The sequence below is a fragment of the Leopardus geoffroyi genome, chromosome X (genome assembly GCF_018350155.1).
Source record: "Leopardus geoffroyi isolate Oge1 chromosome X, O.geoffroyi_Oge1_pat1.0, whole genome shotgun sequence".
NCBI lineage: Eukaryota > Metazoa > Chordata > Mammalia > Carnivora > Felidae > Leopardus > Leopardus geoffroyi.
This window is the reverse complement of record NC_059343.1, coordinates 32754535-32775967: the sequence shown is the minus strand read 5'-3', so window position 1 is coordinate 32775967 and position 21433 is coordinate 32754535. Positions and strand designations below refer to the sequence as shown.

General features: G+C 37.1%; 1 protein-coding gene across 4 annotated transcripts in view; it reads right to left on the bottom strand.

The window, feature by feature from the left end:
* Positions 1-5338: 5338 nt before the first annotated feature.
* Positions 5339-21433, bottom strand: part of PRRG1 (proline rich and Gla domain 1) — a 309337-nt gene continuing 293242 nt past the window's right edge. For 3 of the 4 annotated variants that reach the window (XM_045470525.1, XM_045470527.1, XM_045470528.1), the window contains exon 4: positions 8245-9454. In XM_045470525.1, coding sequence (XP_045326481.1) covers positions 8969-9454 — 486 coding nt within the window. In that variant the 3' untranslated portion in view covers positions 8245-8968. Of the gene's footprint in view, positions 9455-21433 lie in introns of all 4 variants that reach the window. The other variant, XM_045470526.1, reaches the window with a different exon arrangement.

Genomic DNA, 21433 nt, shown 5'->3' with positions numbered 1-21433 from the left:
AAAAATAAAACAAGACACGTTTAAAATCTGGCTTATTTTCTGTGCTCCAGCACCACAAGTGGTGGGTGTGGGCTTGCAGACACTGAGTGTGCGGAGGTTGCAAGCTTACTGTGATGACTGGATCCACTTGTTATGGCGTCAAGACCCTGCTTCAGTCCATGCCATTAAGGTGGAGTAGGAATGTAAACCTATTGTTCTCCAGTCCCTTTGACCTAGTGTTCCTACAGTTCTTCTGCCTCTTTGCGGATTTCTGGTGTTGTCCCTTTTATATGCTAGTTGCTCTTCTATACTTTAGCTTTTTTTCTATGCCCAAGGACATAGGAAATTGTTCCTAGTCCTTCAGTACTATCCCCATTGCTATTTGCAGTGTTGGGGGTGGGGTTCCCTTTGTTACTGTGTCTCCATCTCTCTTGCTGTTCTCTCTTTCTTTGGTTGTTTAGAAGCTGTTCAGTCCTCAGTTTTTCTTCAGGAGGAATTATTCTGTTAATGGGTAGAATTTGGTGTTTTCTGTGGAGGAGGTGAGTTCAGGGTCTCCCTATGTTGCCATCTTGGACCTATACTAGAGTTTTAAGTGCCATTGGTTGTATATTTATCATAAGCAGTAAGTTTTACACTACCTTCTTATGTTTTTATGATGTTTATTACCATCCTTTTATTTCTACTCAAACAATTTTCTTTAGCATTTCTTGTAAGGCAGATCTAATGTTGATTAACTCTCTCAGCTTTTGTTTGAGAAAGTCTCTCTCTCTCCATTTCTGAAGGATAACCTTGCTGGGATAACTTGGTTGAAAGGTAGGTTTTTTTCTTCACATATTTTGAATATCTCATCGCATTTTCCATGGCCCAAAATGTTTCTTTTGAGAAATTCACCCATTGTCTTATACAGGATTCCCTTGTATGTGACTTCTCTCTTTGGCTGCTTTAGAAATTCTTTGACTTTTGACAATTTAATTATAATCTGTCTTGGTGTGGCCCCATTCATGTTGAACTTATTCAAGGATATTTTGGGCTTCATGGATCTGGATGTCCATTTCTGTCTCCAGGTTTGGGAAGATTGAAACCACTATTGCTTTAAATATCTTGTCTATTCCTTTCTCTTGTTTTTCTTGAATCCCCATAATACAGATACTTTTCTTTTGATTGTGTTCCATAAGTCCCCTAGACTTTCTTTATTCTCTACTTTTCTTCTAATAAGTTGATAATTTCAAGTCTTCTAGGTTATTTGCTCTTCTTGGTTGAGCCTGCTTTTGAAGCTCTTTATTGAATAATCAGTTTCACTTATTATATTTTTTAGATGTAGGGTTTGTTTTTGATAGTTCCTATTTCTTTGAACTTCTGTTATCATGCATTGTTTTATTTCACTGAATTGTCTATGTGTACTTTTAGTTCACTAAACTTTAAAAAGATTATTCTGAATTCTTTGACAGTTCATAGATCTTCGTTTCTTTAGTCATTTGTTGGGGATTTATTAATTTCTTTTGGAGGTGTCCCATTTACCTTACTTTTATCCTTGATTCCTTAAGTTGGTGTCTGTGCATTTGAGTAAATGTTCTCCTTTTCCAGACTTGACAGGTTCAGTTTGACAGAGATCATTCTTCACTAGTCAGCTTAGTTTGGGTTTCTGGACATGTCCAGAAACCCATGTCTGCTGGTAACATCCTTGGGTAGGTGAGGCTTGCTATTGGGTTCTGTTTTTGGGTGATGCCACTGCCCAAGCTCTGAGGTTGGCATGTAGGAATGGATGCCATGGGCTTAGAATAGTTGGACTGTCTTGGTTTCCTTCCTAAGCAAGGCTGTAGGATGGGCTCTGTGGTTTCCTAGGTTCTCTGGTCAGACTTCCTAGATGTTCAGGGCTGGGTAGTATTCTCAGCAGTAATGGGACTAATGAATTAGTATTATAGAAGGGCAACTCTGGAAATCTGATTTTCCTCTGTCTTCAGGGTTTGTTCTAGTTGTTCGTTGGTTTAGTGATGTTTTTTAACTCATTTTGTAAAATCTGTATTCCTTGTCACATGTGTTACTGTAGTCTTGTTTCTGTTATTATAGTGGTCAGCTAGTGATCTGAGAGTTTGTTAAACTCTCTCCCCAAAAGTATCCTGTTTTTAGCACATGGGCTCTCTTTGTGTGTTGGGGGAAACCTTCAACTTTTGGCCAGATGACATATAACTCTACCCTAACTTTCACTTTCTGCTTATGGAGAATCTGAGGTCAAAGTTGAGAGTTTAGAGCCTCTCAGATTTTTTCTTAGAGAATTCACTGAGCTCTTTATATGCATTTAGCCATCTAGATTCCTATGTGGAAGTTTTTAAAAGTGCTTATTCTCTTTATTCCCCAGCCTTTCTTCCCAAGGTTTTCAGTTTTCTGTTATTTTCCCCAAATGTTATCCCTTGTCCAGGTGGTAGCACCTAATGCATTTACCTTTAAGTGTTTTTGAAAAATATCCCCCAGGTGGTTGCTTCCAATTTGGGAGAGTTCTAGGTTAGGCAAAATAAAGGCAAGCCTCTGAGCTGGTACTTCAGGAAGCCAAGATACAGGGCTGAACAATCAACCTCAGTTCTTTGAGAATAAGGTCCATTTTACTTCCTCTGGTACTAGGAACCTATACTTAGAATGTGGGCTATTGTCTTCCAAGATGCCACTGAGAAAGGAAGTAGGGGAAGGCCAAACGATTAAAGGTTTTTTCCTTTCCTGGTTGCTATAAATTATACTTAGTTTCTAGAGTTCTGATGAAGTTGATGCCCAGAATTTTTGTCAGTTTATTTGATGCATTAAAAAAATTTGTTTATTTATTTATTTTGAGAGAGAGAGAGGCAGAGAGGGCAAATCCCAAGCAAGTTTTGCACTGTTAGCGCAGAGCCTGATACAGGGCTCAAACTCACAAAATGTGAGCTCATGACCTGAGCCGAAATCAAGAGTTGCACTCTCAACCGACTAAGCCACCTAGGTGCCCCTATTTGCTGCTTTTGTGGAAGAACATGCTTTTGGAATTCCCTACTCCATGCTATTTCATTGACATCACTGTATGCTTGTTTTGACTTATTTTTTTTATAACTTGTTTTATTTTTTATTTTTAAAAATTTACATCCAAATTAGCATATAGTGCAATGTTTGTTTTTAAATAGGATTTATGAATATATTCAAATCATTAACCACAAATGCAAAGGGACTTATTAATGAAAATGTAGCAAGAAATACGGTGATGTTGGAAGTGACGTAAACACAGAATCAGAGCTATTAACATTCTTTGGCTCTCTCTTCAGTTTTTGTGGACAGTGAATGTTAGTGGTCAGTGCAGTTTGCTTGGGAGTTAGGAACTGGACTAAAAAGAGCATTTTAAACCCTAATCAGTCTGTTAGTGGAGGAGATTCTGTAAATTGTGTGTGAGGAGGTATGAAATCGGACATTGATAGATGTTATATTACAGTGGTTGTCTAATTATGTTCGTGAAGTTCTAGTGTTTGCTGTGACTTGGACTGGAAGTAAGGTGAGGTTCCAAGCTTCCTATTTCTGTAGTGAACCACCAGCCTTATCAATTTAAATGCTTATTTATTTTTGAGACAGTGAGTGAGCGAGAAAGAGAGCACACAGGGGAGGGGCAGAGAGAGAGGGAGATACAGAATCTGAAGCAGGCTCAAGCCTCTGAGCTGTCAGCACAGAGCCCGTTGTGGGGTTCGACCCCACAAACCGTGAGATCATGACCTGAGCCAAAGTGGGATGCTCAACCGACTGAGCCACCCAGGTGCCCCCCGCTTTTTTTAAATATTTATTTTTGAGAGAGTTATCAATTTAACATATTAGGGTTCTATGAATTTTTTTCAAAGTTAGCTACCACTGCTAAAAACTTATAAAAATAACAACATAGACTAATATGCAGGACCATGATAAAAATGATTGATTATAAACACAGTGGGACTTTGTGGAAGAAGAATCTCTGTGAGCTGGAGTGGAATTAGGATTACACTAAATTAAATTATAAATTTATCCCAGACTTGGCCTGCTGCAAAATCCCAGGGATGACATCTATAAGCACCATTATTTTCTTATGACCCTAGTTTCACACAAAGTAGGCACTTTGTAAATATCTATTACCTGAGCTATGGAAGGAAATAAAATCAGATAGGCCTGTGGGACCAGATCACAGATTTTGAAGTAAAAAAATATAGAGATATAGATTGGATATAGATATATAGATAAAATGAGAACAAAATGTCATCATACAAAGTTTAAGGAAATGGTAGGTGATAAGAACTACAGCAGAAACACAAGCATGAAGACAGAAAACTGATATTTTGATCAATACATAGGATTAAAAAAGCCCTTACTTTAAGGTATTTGAGGTTTTGGAGGAAGAGAATTAAAGGGATTAAACATAATTCTTGCCCTCAAAGAGCTTCAGGTGTGTAGAAAAGGTTTCGAAGAGGAGTAGGTTCAAGGAGAAGGATGGAAGAGCAGCTCTGGAACTTCTACCTTGAAGTTTTCTGAAATAAGAATTTAAAAAAGGAAGAGAGCCAAGTCCATATGGCCACAGCCAAGTATGAAATTTAAAAACCTGATCTCTTATGATAGATGTGAGAATAGTGTTATGTTTAAGGAGAGGTGTATGACGGAGCCTTCTAGGGTGCTAGAAATATCTTGATCTCGGTGTTGGGTTTCATGATGTATTATTAATCTGTATGTTATATAATTTTTAGAAATTGCTATATAGTTTTTAAAAAGTACCCTGTTATGTTTTACACAACTCTTTGGGGATTTAGACTTACAAAATGGATACTCAGACTTACATTCAAGGAGAAATTGTAGGTATAGATGGTAAGTAAATCATTTTAATTTTTATACCATAAAGATCAAGTCATATTTACATTTGCTGGGTCAATGACCTATCACATCACCTTTTTAGTCTTTGAGGTAACTACACTTAGGAAGATGCCCTGTGGTCACAAATGTTTCCATCTTGTGCTTTCCTTTCTCATATTCTCAAATGTCAAATATAAGCTGTTAAAGAGGAAAAAAAAAAAACCCCAGCTCCTTGGTATCTGCAGACAACACAATACCCAAGACTTGACACACTACACTACAGCAGGGAGGGCCCTCTGGAGCAAGTGTTCCCATTTTGCATCATGCCAACATCATTCAAAAGTTAGTATAGAAAGTTTTTTCTTCTGCTGAGAATACCCTGAGGTATTCTCCAATTTAGGATTACTGAACAATATTTCTTAAATATGTAAGAAAAAAGAAACAATAATCTTCCCTTGTTAAAAAGACCACAATTAATAAAAGCTTATGCAGCATGTTATCACCTTACCATAACAGAATTAATACATGGCAGAAAACAAATCTCTTGGGTTTAAAAATAGCTTTATTTAGCATACCAAAAACACAGAAACATAAGAAAAACCTTACCTAGTATAAACATAAAAATAGTTAAATATCATAATTTAATGTAAACCAAGTGTTTAAAAATGTGAATTATAATAAAACACATGCTATTTACACAGAACCAAGTTAAAGCTACCTCCACAGTTATTGTATCACATCATCAATCTTGAAGTCATCATTAACAATGAATCAAACACAACATTTGTATTTGTACTGGTCAATAAGAAAAAAAGAAATCCTTGAATTTACTTTAAACACATATAATTCACTGTGACATTCCAAGCAGAAAGGCAGAAAGTGCCAGTTCTGGGATCCCATACACAACCACTGCATCATGGAGGCCTGGAAATCATTCCATTGGAAGACTATGAAGCCCATTCTCTCATTTACATGCAAACTGGTTGATTCAACTTAATTACTGCTTAAGAAAGGTGCTAAATATATCTGCAAAAATAAACCTTTATTAAAAACGACCAATGGTGAATGTAATATCAATCATGTAAGAAAGGCAAAAGCATAAAAAATATTATTCCAGACAAGCCCCTTTAATTATAACAAATGTTAAGAAACTCAGTTTATAAAACCAGAAGGGGTAGCAAAAGGGTTTTGAAAAATGTAAAACCCAAATCAAAATCAAACAAAACGAACTAAGAAATGTTTCTTGAAGAAAGTGATATTTTGTTATCCTGTCTTTATCACACAAATGCTGCCAGAGATCTGTGGCTGGTATCAGTATCACTACAGAGTAGTGTGTTGTCTTGGACCAACAGGCCAAAAAGCTGTATCAACTGATGAAGCGTTTGGCTTTTGCTTCAAGAATCAATATCCTTTCTTATACTGCAATTCAGGTATCATTAAGAGGCAGCATTAAATCCAATATCAAGACTTTAAAATGTAAGATAAAGTTGCAAGTATATACATAGTAATAGAACATCCTGTTCCTTTGTCTGACCCTGTAATTCTAAAACTTTGGGTCTCCAGACCCCTTTATACTCTTTAAAATTTATTAGAGATCGGGATGCCAAAGAGCTTTTGTTTATAGAGTTTATATCCATCAATATTTGCCATATTAGAAAATAAAACTAAAAAAAACTGTAAGCATTTATTTAAAAATGAAAGTCTATTACATGCTAACATAAATAACATTTTTAAGAAAATACCTATATTTCCTAAAACAGAAAAAAAAGATTTGTGGGAAATGGCATTGTTTTGCATTTTCAACTTCTTTTTGAGAGAGTGAAAAGACAACTAATGCCTGTGTATTATTATGAAAATAGTTTTGATCTCACAGATGTCCTAAAATTCTCTCAAGGGCTCCCAGGGGTTCATGGGCCAGCCACACTTTAAAAACTGCTGGTTTAATGTAAGGCCTAATATTAATAATCAAAAAAAAAACAAGCCCATAAAAAAGGAACCTTAATTTTCCTTTAAAAAAGAGCCAAAATAGCCACACACACACACACACACACGTCACTGGATCAAACACTCCCACTTTCAGCTACAACTAGAAGCCAAAAGTTACCATGTGCTCATGGCCAAATTCAAATTAATATTGTCATTTCTACTGAGATGAGGGTCAAGATTTATTAATTCTTAGTTCAGGAAAGATATGAAACCTATTAACTACATACATCTTAAACACATACATCTTAGTTTCCTTTCCAATATCTTCTTAATCCTGTTTGTGATAAGCTGGCTGTCTCTTAAATTGGCACAGCACTGGGATAGACCAGAGTGACAGAAGTTTAATAGCAAGACACTCGGATCAGGAACACGTTAGCCATTTATGGAGCAGTCTACTCTACTTCTCACTATGTGAAACCTCTGATAAATTTTAGGGAAACAGGGAGAAAATTCTCCCTTAAGCACAATAAGAGCAATGCTATGACCTTACACGCAGACAGCTCTTCACATCTAAAGAATTATTTTCATACACACCATCTCATTAGATCCTTTTAAAGCCCCTGGAGAAGGGCAGGATAAATGACATTATCCGTTTCAGAGTTCAAGAATCTGAGGTGTAGATATGGGTCTTTCCCACGGTACCAGGGCAAGTACCTTTTTTAGAGAACAGGATTAGAATTCGGGTCATCTGACTCCTGGTTCAGGGTTTCCCCCCAGCATTCCTCCTTCCTTGGGTTCCAGGGAAGGACTGGAGGGGGGCAGTCTGTAGGGATGGAGATGGAGGCGGCAGGATATGACTGACACTTACAAAACCTGTACTCCTTCTGCTTCATTAACCATTTTATCCAACACTAAGGAGGCTTGGGAGTGGCAGAGATATTTCCCTGACCAACAGAATGAATTTTCCATCAGTGCCTATATTGATGGAACAGCCCTCTTTTCCTTTCTGCGCCAGTTTCTGTTGGCAGTTCATTCATAGCCTGTTCCCTTTACTCCAAGAGCAAAGTAAATATCCTGCACTTTAAAAAATTTGATGAAAATACAAAATGAAATAGCAACAATGAAAATATGTGAAACTATGTGCACCTGGCACAACAGACTTTGCAATCTTCCTCCACCAACTGGAGAGCAATATAAAAATCACAGTTCTTAATTTAATGGAAAACGCCTCCTAATCATCTTGAAGCAAGGACTAAAGTCTATATAAAAACTAAGAAGATAATTTCAAGATTTTTACTAAATTCTTGGGTTCTTACAAATTCTGTGGTGGTAAGAGAAGGAGTAGACAGTAGAGTAAAAGGCACTGAAACAGCAAAAAGAAAATAATTATGGTCACAAATGAGCAAATGAGAAATCTGTATCTCTTCCCTGTCATTAATACATATAACTAGCTTAGAAACTATCCTGCTGCCAGGAGATCCTCTCTGTATTTAACCAAGATGTTAATACAAATAGCATGAGCTATTCAGACACTAAGCAAACAGTGTTTAATTTTAGGAGTTAAGGGGAAGGCAGTCAACAATAACAAAATCATTCCTCCAAACTACCCAAATGCCACTAATGACCAATGGTATTCTTGCTATATACTGTAAGTAAATTATCATTTATTGTGCCTTCCCTCTCTCCTTTTGAGATGTTTCTAAAATCAAGGTGGATTACATGCATTTTTTAAGGTAGCTGAAGAAAAAGGAGGTTAACAAAAGCCAGTAAGAATTAGAAAACATACTAAGTTCATCTTATTTTCAAAATTCAACAGCATGTGGCTGGCTATGGTACAAGTTGTTGCTGTCTCCCCCCCCCCCCCTTATTTTGGTGAGTAATGTTCTCTTTATAGGTGATTTAGACAGAAGTTAATGGCTTTTTAAGACACTTGCACATATACTGGGCTAATGTGCATACACATATGTATGCATAGAAATACATACACACATATGTGTACCTCATCACATCACATAAAGACCTCCACTAATATGTTTTTCCCTCTTCACATATTTTGATTAGCAAAAATGAGCATGGATAATGATTTTATAGTCGGAAACAAATCTAATGAAAATCAAATCAGAAAATGTGAAGTGGTATGCTGTCAGAGTCCAATACAATAAGTCAATGCACATTTATGTAGTGGTAAAGTGCTAGAAAGTTCTTTCATTAGTATTTTAAAAATGATTATAGTAAAAAGGTTACAGTTTCATTTGATGGTGGTGACCACAGGCACCATGGCAATGGCACTGGCTGAGTTGGAATTGATGATGTCCTCATACTCTGGGGGTGGGTCTAAATGAGGTTCTGTTTCACTCCTCCGGAGGGTCACCTGGCCAGTGGCTTCCTCATAGGTGGGTGGAGGATCGCAGTTGGATAGGCGAGTGGAGACAGAATCTGAGCGCCCAACTACATATTCCAGGAAGCCTGGTGACAATCCACTGCTATCAAACACTTCATCTGGTGGGGGAGGCGGAGTGATAATATTAAGGTGCTGAGGGAAAGGAATGTGGCCTTCAGTTACGGTCTGTCTGCGAGTTTTGTTTCTGAGGAAGCATCTCCAAATTAGGAAAATGACAAGAAGGATAATGAAGAGGCCAAAGATTAATGGAAAGGTAAGGTAAAACTGAAACCAGTCACTTCCTCGGTTACTCTCTCCTTGTTGGGCTTTTGTGTAGGTGTTCCAAAACTCCTTCTGAAAATAAAAGACATATTAAAAATCAGTATGATCAAAAGATGGGAAATATCAAAAGAACCAATGTCTGGATGCTCTTAACATAATGACCCAAAAACCAAAACAAGATTTGTTGGTTCAAAGGACCTACAGCCTATATATTTCATGACAAGAAATGAGAAATAAGTCAAGTTACAGTGTTCATTCTGGATCCTCTGTAAAATGGTCAGTCAGAACCCAAGAATCTTTTCAAGCCTGGGGAGTTAGTTATGTTTTCAGCTATGACCTTTTCTTTTTTTTTTTTTCTTTTCTTTTTTTTTTTTTTAGCATTTATTTATTTTTGAGAGACAGAGCAGGAGCAGGAGAGGGGCAGACAGAGAGGAAGACACTGAATCCGAAGCAGGCTCCAGGCTCTGAGCTGTCAGCACAGATCCCAATGTGGGGCTCAAACTCACAAACCGTGAGATCATGCCCTGGGCTGAAGTCGAACACTTAACTGACTGAGCCACCCAGGCACCCCCAGATATGACATTTTAGAAGGAAAAACAAAGCATGAGAGATTTCCTATTTCCCACTTAAACCAAATAATCTTCCCTTAAAAATGTCACATAACATTTTCCATGTCCAATTATGAAGTTTCTCAGTGAGATGTGAAACCCCATCATCATTAATGGTATGTGCTATGTTAGGCTATTATAGGCTTTCAGTAGTTAAACACTTTACAGATGAATGCTTTGTTTTCTCATGGTTGTGTTTGAGGTCTCTTTCCACCAGACCTTCAACTCCCTCTCCACCCCCAAAGTTTAGTACACAGATATTCACTGAATGTTGTAATTACACATTGCCCCTAGTAGAAAGCTCAGGCTAGTGAAGAAATTGTGTTAGGTTATTTCCTAACATAGACTATACTCCTGAAAGACACCAGGACTAGTAGTTCAAATCTTTACTATTTGTTTGGGGGGAAATACTGAAAACACAAAAAGGCAACCTGACCCAATTACTAGCTGTGAGACCTGGACAAGTTACTCTTTGTAAGCGTTAGGTTCCTCACCTGAAAAGCAGGATAATACTAACCTGTACTTTACAGGCTATCTAAGCATCATATGAGATAACATATATAACATGTCTAACGAAGTCCCAGACCTATAAACAAATAGTAGTTATCACAATTTTTGTATATCAAATCTCCGCCTCAAATTCACTGGTTAATCTATCCCGTAAGGAGACTACCCCTAATCCTAATGCTATTGACTATTTTTTCAACGTTTAAACTTAACCAGTAAGTGCTTTTCTCACAATCCTATTTATTTGCAGGCACTACAAGTCACTGATAGTAAATATATGGCATCAAGGAAGGGAACCAGGCCATTATCCAAATGGGCAAATAGGGGGAGTTGGACTAGACTGGGGATTGTATTGCCAGATGTCCCATGATAGCATGGCATTAACATAAATCTATGAATCTGGTTAAAAATAAGACTCAGGGCACTAAAGCTGCTTGTTTTATAGTTATATACTTTACTTACTTACAAAGGCTTTTAAAAAAAAATTTAGCATTTACATTACCAATTCCTAGTCACTAGATCATCATCCACTCAGACTTAATTATACATACACTGCAAGATTCATTGCTCATTACTATTTTTTCTCCATCTTCCCTGATTTTGAAGTTGCTGTTCTGATTTATTTTGTAATTGAGTAGTCCTTTCTGAAAATTTTCCATACATGAGACACATGGGAAATAGTCTATAAAATTGTACAGCTCTGTGAACAGCTTTCCTTCACCCTGACTGGTAAATGTTACCATAATGATATTTCAGTCTCAGGTTGTAGCTATTTTTTTTCCACTTCATAAATCTAGGTAGTATTCCATGGTCCTACAGCTTCCAATGTGCAGCTAAGAAATCCCACACTTGTTCAGTGGACTTTATTAGTTCTTATTTGTGAGATTTTACTTTAATCCTTCACTTCATTTTACCAGGATATTTCTGACGCTTTTGGTTTTGTTTTCTATCACTCTTATTTTTTTTAGTAGATTATAATTGACATTAGTTTCAGGTGTACAATAGCGATTTGAAACTTTTGTACATTACAAAATGATCATGATAGGTCTAGTTACCGTCTTTCACGAAAGTCATTCTAATATTATTGACAATATTCCCTTATGCTATACACTACATCCCCATGGCTTATTTTATAACTGGAAGTTGTATCTATTAATCCCCTTCACCTGTTTCATCTGTCCTCCTGCCCTCTGGCAACTACCAGTTCTGTGTTTTTAGGAGTCTGTTTCTGTTGTCTTGTCTTGTCTTGATTCCACATGTAAGTGAAATCATATGGCATTTGCCATTTGCTGTCTGACTTATTTCACTTAGCATAGTATCTTCTAGGTCCATCCATGTTGTCACAAATGGTGAAATTTCATTCTTTTTTATGATTAAAAGTCCACTGTGTATATATATACTACATCTTTATCCATTCGCTTATGGATAGACACTTAGGTTGCTGTTGTGAAGCTGCAGTGAACATAGGGGTCCATATATCTTTTTGAATTAGTATTCTCATTTTCTTCAGATAAATACCCAGAAGTGGACTTGTTGGATGATATGGTAGTTCTATTTGTAATTTTTTTGAGGAACCTCCATATTGTTTTCTATAGTAGCTGCAACAATTCACATTCCCACCAACAGTGTACACCCTCACCAATACTTGTTATTCTTGTCTTTCTGATACTAGCCATCCAGGCAGGTGTGAAGTGGTATTGCATTTGTGGTTTTGACTTGCATTTTCCTGATGATGAGTGATGCTGAACATTTTTTCATGTATCTGTTGGCCATGTATAGGTCTTCTTTGGAAAAATGTCTACACAGGTCATCTGCCTATTTTTTAAATGGGTTTTTCTGTGTTGTTACTGAGTTGTATGAGTTGTTTATATATTTTAGATATCAACCCTTTATCAGATATATCATTTCCAGGGGTGCCTGGGTGGTTCAGTTCCTTGAGCATCCAACTTCCGCTCAGGTCATGATTGCACGGTTTGTGAGTTGGAGCCCTGTGTAGGGCTCTGTGCTGACAGCTCAGAGCCTATAGCCTGCTTCAGATTCTGTGTCTCCCTCTCCTTCTGCCCTTAGCCACTTACACTCTCTCTCCCCCTCAAAAATAAAATGTTTTAATTAAAAAAAAAAAGATACATCATTTCCAAATATCTTCTCCCATTCAGTAGGTTGTCTTTTCGTTTTGTTGGGTTTATTTTGCTGTGCGAAAGCTTTTTAGCTTGATGTAGTCCCATTTGTTTATTTTGCTTTTTTTAAAGTAAGCTTCACACCCAGTGTGGAGTCCAATGAAGGGCCTGATACAGGGCTTGAATTCATGACTCTGAGATCAAGAGTCAGATGCTTAACCAACTGAGGCACCCAGGTGCCCCTGTTAATTTTGCTTTCATTGCCCTTGCCAGAGGAGACCGATCAAAAACAAAAATTGCTAAGACTGACATCACAGAGCTTACACTACCTAAGTTTTCTTGTAGTTTTATGGTTTTAGGTCTTACATTCTTTAATCCATTTTGAGTTGATTTTTGTATATGGTATAAGAATGTGCTCCAGCTTCTTTTGCATGTAGCTGTCCAGTATCCACAACACTATTTATTGAAGAGGCTGTCTTTTTGCCACTGTATGATTTTGTCTTCTTTGTCATAATTGACCATGTAGTGTGGGTTTATTTCTAGGCTATCTATTGTGTTCTATTGATCTATGTGTCTTTGTGCCAATACCATACTGTTTTGATTACTAGAGCTTTGTAGTATAGTTTGAAATCAGAGATCACGACACTCCAGCTTTGTTCTTCTTTCTTAAGGTTGATTTGGCTATCTGGGATCTTTTGTGGTTCATACAAATTTTAGGATTATTTGCGAATGTTTCTTGAAAAATGCTATTGGTATTTTCGCTGTGGGTAGTATGGACATTTTAACAGTATTCTTCCACTCCATGAGCATAGTATATCTTTCTGTTTACTTTTGTTGTCTTCAAAGTTTTCAGAGTACAGGTCTTTTACTTCCTTGGTTAAGTTCATAGGTATTCTTTTTTGATTCAATTGTAAACGGGAATGTTTTCTTAATCCCTCTGCTTTCTTATTTAGTGTATAGAAATGTAATAGATTTCTGTATATTAATTTTGCATCCTGCAACTTTACTGAATTCATTTATTCTAATAGTTTTTTTGGTGAAGTCTTTATATATGGTATCACATCATCTGCAAATAGTGAAAGCTTTACTCCATTATAATTTAGATACCTTTAATTTCTTGTCTACTTGGTGTGGTTAGGACTTCCAATACCACATTGAATAAAAGTGGTAACAGTGGGCATCCTTGTCTTCTTCTTGATCAACAGGAAAAGGTTTCAGCTTTTCACCATTGAGTATTACGTTTGCTGTGGATTTTATCATATATGGCCTTTATTATGTTGAGGTAGTCCCCCCATACCCGTTTTGCTGAGTTTTTAATCATAAATGAATGTTGAATTATGTCAAATGCTTTTTGCCTATTTTAATCATATGATTTTTATCCTTCAATTTATTAGTATGGTGTATCACACTGATTTATTTGTGAGTATTAAATCATCCCTGCATGCCTGGAATGAATCCCACTTGGTTATGATGTTTGGTCTTTTTAGTGTATTGTTGAACTTTGCTCATATGTTGAGGATTTTTACATCTATGTTCATCAGAGATACTGGCATGTAATTTTGTGGTTTTTGTCTGATTTTGCTATTACGGCAATGCTGGCCTTGTAAAATCAGTAAGTGTTCCTTCCTCTTTAGCTTGGAATAATTTAAGAAGGGTAGTTATTAATTCTACTATTTAGAGCATGAGCACCAAGTATGATGACTGTCAGCTCCATCATAAGCAAGTTAGGATGAGATTGCAAAAATAGTGTCTTTGTGAGGATGAAGTGCTGGCTGGCAATGTCCCTACGGGTTCCTGCTTCTCCTGTAGCCACTTTAAAATTAGTAAGTGGGTCTGCCTCAGTGTGGTCTAGGTACGTTTCAGTCTGTTGCTTGGATGCTGGCTATCAGGGCAAGTGGGTTTAAGAGCAGAATCTCCATTTCCCACAGTTCTATGATTCTCCTGGTCTTAATCTCCATTGATTTTCAAAACTGGACATTTTAGGGGTTCACCTCTCCAGTGCTGGCCCTCAGGGTTGGGATTTCTGATGTGGGATATAATCCCTTCAACTCTTCAATGGAGAGTACTGGTTGTGGGGTTACTACATCAGGGGTGGGTTCCCAGGTGAGGCCATGTCTCTACTTCACTTCCCCCTCTTGATACATCTCTTTTGTCATGGAGGTGCAGTTCATCTAGTTCTCAGGTCCTTTACAAAACAAAACCCCAAAACTCTCTATCTGTAAATTTGTGGTATTCATGGGAAGAAGTGAGTTCTAGGTCGTCCTATGCTGCCATCATGAATCCCCTCACACACAGGCTTTGAAAGTATGGTGGGCATAAAAATGACTCAAAGCCACCTGTGTTCCACCCCTGAACTAGGATCGTTTTTTAAATTTTTTTTTAATGTTTATTCATTTTTGAGAGGCAGAGAGAGCATGGGAGACACAGAATCCGAAGCAGGCTCTGAGCTGTCAACATAGAGCCCCACGCAGGGACTTGAACCCACTAACTGTGACAGGGTGACCTGAGCCAAAGTTGGACGTTTAACCAACTGAGCCACCCAGGTGCCCCTGAACTAGGTCATTTAAAAGGTACATTACTCCAACATTCTGTGATTCTAAGATAAATCTGGGCATAATATTGTATGGTCTACTAAAGGCTATGTACAGATGAAAATATATAAGGTTCAATATTAAGCCAGAAGTAGAAATAGCACACCCCAAGAATACAGCATTTATTTTAGGACAGTACCAAAACCTTAAATTGTCAAGTGATTCATTTATTTCATGAATACAAATTGAATCACAGGTCAAAGTTTAGGACATTTAGGAAAAAAAAGTAAATGTGCTTCTGTATGTGTACACTATTAACTTTTTGTATAAAATTACCACTTTTAGGATGGCCAACTTTATTTCTGATTATATAAACATCTAAAAAAATATAAATCATATCACAAAGGTATAATCACTCTGAATATTTTATATAATTAAGAAAATGTTTTACATCTATTTTGTATCAACTAAAATTGTAATTTACTAATAATTTATTTGTGGTCAATTTTATCTGACAATGACAATTTTCTCTGTTTCCTTCTAATCCCTCAAATCATATGTATTTGGTTTTTGTGGATAATATTAAATGGGGGAGACGGTGATTTCAAACAATTATATAATGCTAACCTTAGATAAATACAATAAAAAGTGGCTCTTTTTATACTGTCCTACACTTTGGGATAATTAAGCATCAACAATGCACATGAAAATGATTTTTTTTTCATGCTTGGCTTGTATAATTAAATTTCTCTGGTTTATGTGGCATCCTGGGAAATAACCTACAGCCTAAAATAATCAACTTATATTTTTAAGTGTTACACAGCTTAGACAAAAAGTATAAAACCAGATTTTTTATTTTATCTATAGTAACTCAATCCACACCTAGCAATAAAGGTGTAACTATCATTCCCACTCGAAGATGAGGAAATGAAGGCAGAGAGAGGATACCTAATAATAAACCCAAGATCATTGAACACATAAGAGACGAGGCATGCACAGCAAGCCAGAAAGCAATCTGCCTTGATCCATAAGATATTCTGAACCCGTTTGGCCATTTTTCTAGAAAATTCAGTCTTCTCATATTAAATGTGTAGTCAAAAGCAAGCTGGCTCATTTTACAGATCAAAGTAACATTATCTGAATAAAAAGGTAATGACATATTTATTTTTTGGGGAACTAGACTTAGAATCACATGAAAATTCACAGGAAGTAAGGACTAATATTTTGTTATTCAAACAAAAAGCCCCAGTTTATACCTCTGTAAGCTATATAAGTGGTCTTTTTAATGAAAGCAGCCAAAAGATGAGCATATGATTACAAGACATTGTAAAGCAGTGCTTTTAGAAGAGGAATTTTGTTTAATGAGTAATCATTAAAGGTCACAGTAGTTTTAGAGAAGGTTAAAATTATACAAATAATGAATGGAATCTGAAGAGAGGTCTGAACCATTTCAGAGGGAGGAGCCCCAAAAGGTAAATGTTTCATTACAGTAGGTGAGTTTCAGAACAAAATTTTGTATGTACAGTATTGTCCTTTTATAAAATGTGTGCTTTTCTGTTGTGAATTTTCTCACTGCCATTTATGAATAGTCAAATTCTATTCCAGTTGCTCAAATTTCATAATTGGAAGGAGGAGGATAAACATGTCCTACAATCTGATTAACCAGCTTAAAGTTTGGAACTGGGTTTGTATTGATGCAAGGGCCCAGAAGCATTTATACCCAGTGCTCACAAGGCTTCTCCCTTTCCTGAACAAGTACAGGCAATACTCCTGTATTATCACATTTCACAGCTATTGTGTTTCTTATAAATTGAAGATTTGTGGCAACACTGTGTTGAGTAAGCCTGTCAGTGCTATCTTTTCAACAGCAATTGTGTCCCTGTCCATTTTGGTAACTCTCAGAATATTTCAAACTTCGTTATTGTATTTGTTACAGTAATCAGTGATCTTTGATATCATTATTGTAATTGTTTTGGGGTGCCACAAAATGCACCTATAGAAAGGGGGGGTAAACTTAAACGTTAAATATGTTCTCCTAAAGTGTTCAAGTGAAAATAAGACTGACACATCTCTCACTTTAAATCAAACACAAATCCTGTCAAAAGCCAAGACAGGCCAAAAGCTAGGTTTTCTTGAAGGAAATTGAAAGTGCTTGTCCATTGAACACACAAATAACATTCCCTTGTGACAAAGCCTAATCCAGAACAAGGCCCCAACTCTCTCCAATTCTATGCAGGCTGAGAGAGATGAGGCAGCTGTAAAAAAAAAAAAAAAAGTTGGAGGCCAGCAGAGGTTGATCAAGGAGCCAACTTCCAATTCCATGAAAGTGCAAGGTGAAGCAGCAAGTGCTGATATGGGAGCTGCAGCAAATTACCCAGAAGCTCTAGCTAAGACAATGAAGAAGGCTACACTAAATAATAGACTTTCAATGGTGAAGAAACAGCCTTGCATTGAAAGGTGCCATCTAGGGCTTACCTAGCTAGAGTACAGAAGTCAATGCCTGACTTCATAGCTTCAAAATATACACTGGGACACTTGGGTGGCTCGGTCAGTGGAGCATCCGACTCTTGATTTCTTAAGTAACTAGAAGTTACAGAATTAAAGAATACAATAATTGAACTAAAAATACACTAGAGGGGTTCAATAACAGAATGGATGAAGCAGAATTGATGAGTGAGCTGAAATATAATGGACTTCATCCCATCATAACAAAATTATAAAAATGTAGTCATTCTACATAGAATGTGCTATTATGAACCTCATGGTTACCACAAACCAAAAACCTGTAACAGATATGCTTGTATTCCTTTCTTTATATTTTTTGTGTAACACTAAAGAAAGTCATCAAGTCACAAGGGAAGTGAGCAAGAGAAAAAGAAAGGAATAGAGAAGAACCACCAGAAAACAACAAGACGGCAATAAGGACATACCTACCAATAATTACTTTAAATGTAAATGGACTAAAAGCTCCAATCAAAAGACATAGGGTGAATGACTGGATTATAAAAAAGACCTATGTATATACTGTCTACCAGAGACTTCAGATGTAAGCACAAACACAGATCAAAGTGAAGGGATGGGTAAAGATATTCCTTGACACATTAGACCAGATGGACTTAACAGATATATACAGAACATTCCATCCCAAACAACAAAATGCACATTCTCCTCAAGCACACATGGAACATTCTCCAAGATCACATATTAGACCACAAAACAAGTCTTCTATTTTTTTGTTGTTTATTAATTCTTGAGAGAGAGAGAAAGCACAAGCAGGGGAGGGAGAAAGAGAGGGGAGACACAGAATCTGAAGCAGGCTCCAGGCTCTGAGTTGTCAGCACAGAACCCAACGCAGGGCTTGAACTCACAAACAGCAAGATCATGACCTGAGCCAAAGTCGGACACTCAACCGACTGAGCCACTCAGGCACCCCCACAAAACAAGTGTCAAGACAAATCACATCAAGCATCTTTTCCAACCACAATGGTAAGAAACTAGAAATAAAGTGAGTAAATCACAAATATGTAGAGATTAAACAACATGCTCCTGAACAACCAATGGGTCAAAGAAGAAATCAAAAGAAATTTAAAAATACGTCTAGACAAATGAAAATGGAGGCACAACATACCAAAAGTTATGGGATGTAGCAAAAATGGTTCTAAGAGGGAAGTTCCTGATAAATGTGTATAATAAGAAACAAGAAATCTACAGAACCTACCTTATACCTCAAGGAATGAAGAAGAAAAAGCCCAAAGTTAGTAGACAGAAGGAAGTAACAAAGATCAAATGAACCAAAAAATAAATAAAAGAGGCACTAAAGACAACTGAAAAGATCAATGAAACCTGGAGGTGGTTTTCTGAAAGGATAAAGAAAAGTTACAACTGATACCACAAAAATGCTAAAGATCATAAGAGAATACTAGGAACAATTATACATCAACAGATTGGACAACCTAGAAGAAATGGATAATTTCCTAGAAATATACAACCTACTAATACTGAACCATGAAAGAAAGAGAAAGTCTGAACAGACCAGTTACTAGTTAGGAGACTGGATCAGTAATCAAAAACCTCTCAACAAACAAAAGTCCAGGACTAGATGGTTTCACTGGTGAATTATACCAAATACTTATAGAAAAATTAATACAAATCCTTCTCAAACCATTCCAAAAAGTAGAAAAGGACAAAACATTTCCAAACTCATATAAGACCAGCATTATCCTGCTATTAAAACCAGATGAGGACATCACATGAAAAGAAAATTACAGGCCAATATCCCTGATAAGCATAGATGTAAGACCCCCCCCCCACACACACACACAATATTAGCAAATCGTATTAAACAGTAAATTAAATGGACCATACACTATTAACGAGTGGGAATTATTCCAGAGATGCAAGGATAGTTCAACATCTGCAAATCAATCAATATGATATACCACTTTAACAAAACGAAGGATAAAAATCTTATGTCATCTCAAGAGCATTCAACAAAATTCAACATCCATTTAGGATAAAAACTCTTAATAAGTGACTATAGTGGAAACCTACCTCAACTTAATAAAGACTATATATAACAAGCACACAGCAAACATTATACTCAATAGTGAAAAGCTGAAAACTTTTCCTGTGAGATCAGGATAAGGATGCCCATTATCACCATTTTTACTCAAGATAATTTTGGAAGTCCTACACAATTAGACCAAAAAAAGAAATAAAAAGCACTCAAAATGGAAAGGAAAAAGCAAAACTGTATTTGTAGATGCCATATTATGTATAGAAAACTCTAAAGACTATCAAAAAAACAGAACTAATGAACAAATTCACTATAGTTGCAGGATACAAAATCAATGTATAAAAATGTTGCATTTCTATATACTAATAACTATCAGAAATTCAGGAAACAATCCCATTTACAATTTCCTCAAAAATAATAAAATTCCTAGGAGTAAGTTTAACCAAGGAGATAAACAACCTGTACTCTGAAGCCTATAAGATACTGTAGTGCAAGCTCTGACAGCTTTTCCTTTTTGTGATTCATGCACCTGACTTACGGTCTGATCGCAGAGGCATCCACCTTAAAGATGGCTATCTTGAATATATTGCCTGCTATCCAACTAGATAAAGAGCCAGCCCACTCCCATAACCCTACTCCTGCTCCTTTGATTTAGAGAGAGAACTGAACATTGGGACTACTTGTTTTTCTCTTCCTGTGCTTTAAGTTCATGCTCTTATGTTTTAAATTCACAAAGAGTGAACACACAAAATCCTAATCCTGTACTCTCACTCTCTCTCACCATTGCTGTGTGCTTTCCACAACCTATGAGCACTAAATCTGGTCCGTTTCAAAGTTTCTTGATGATATTGCTGAGGGCATCTTGCAATCATAATAAAAACCATAAGGGCTGGTCCAGCCTCATCATTGGTTACTGATAGGCTGAGACCTGCACACAACTGAGGTAGTCAGCAGGACTGCATGTGTGCCCTTGCAGTTAACTGAATATGGCGCCATCTAGGTGCAACTTGCTTAAAACCACCTAACTCAGGTGGGTAACCCTCATCTGAGAAAGGAGCACTGCTTACTGGAGGTCTGCTGCACTGCTCTGTGCTTTCATATATTGCCTCTCTCTGTGGTATGAACCCCAAATATCACAGCTGCTATAATAATTCAATGTTCTTCCCAGAGCAGCCTGATGGAGGCCACAGGGTCTAATGAGATGATTAGACCATTAATTATAAGGACCTATTAATGTGTACAAGGGTCTTCTATGCCTCAAGTCCAAGGAGAGGTAAGTAGAGTGGAGTGAACTGCAAAGCTACTGCCACTGCCCAAGGAGAGGCTCTGGGCAGAAGAAAAGGATCCCTGCCTGTAGTTGAGGAGGATGGGAAACCTCTGCCTGAAACAGCTGAGTCAGTGGGTTGTGCCTTGAGTGTAAGTCCTAACCCAGAGAGTGAAATAGCCTCGCAATAGGAAACCAATGGCCCTGTGAGAAGGCAAACACAACAGAGGCCTATGGTCTCTGTGCCACCAGTTCACATAGTACTGTTGCTCTCTGTCCTCTGACTTGATGAGCTATCATGGGTCAATCTCTAGTTCAGAATTGCTGAAAAAAAAAAAAAATAATAATAATAGGCAAATATACACTTCCTGAACATCTATTGCCAGCACCCCCTAAGGACTCTGAGGAGGTGCACTAGCTCCTTGATAAATGTAGAACCCCATGGAAGGTTCCCGGGCATCGCTCACTGCTGCAGCATACCAACATACCAAGGCTCTGGTATTACACT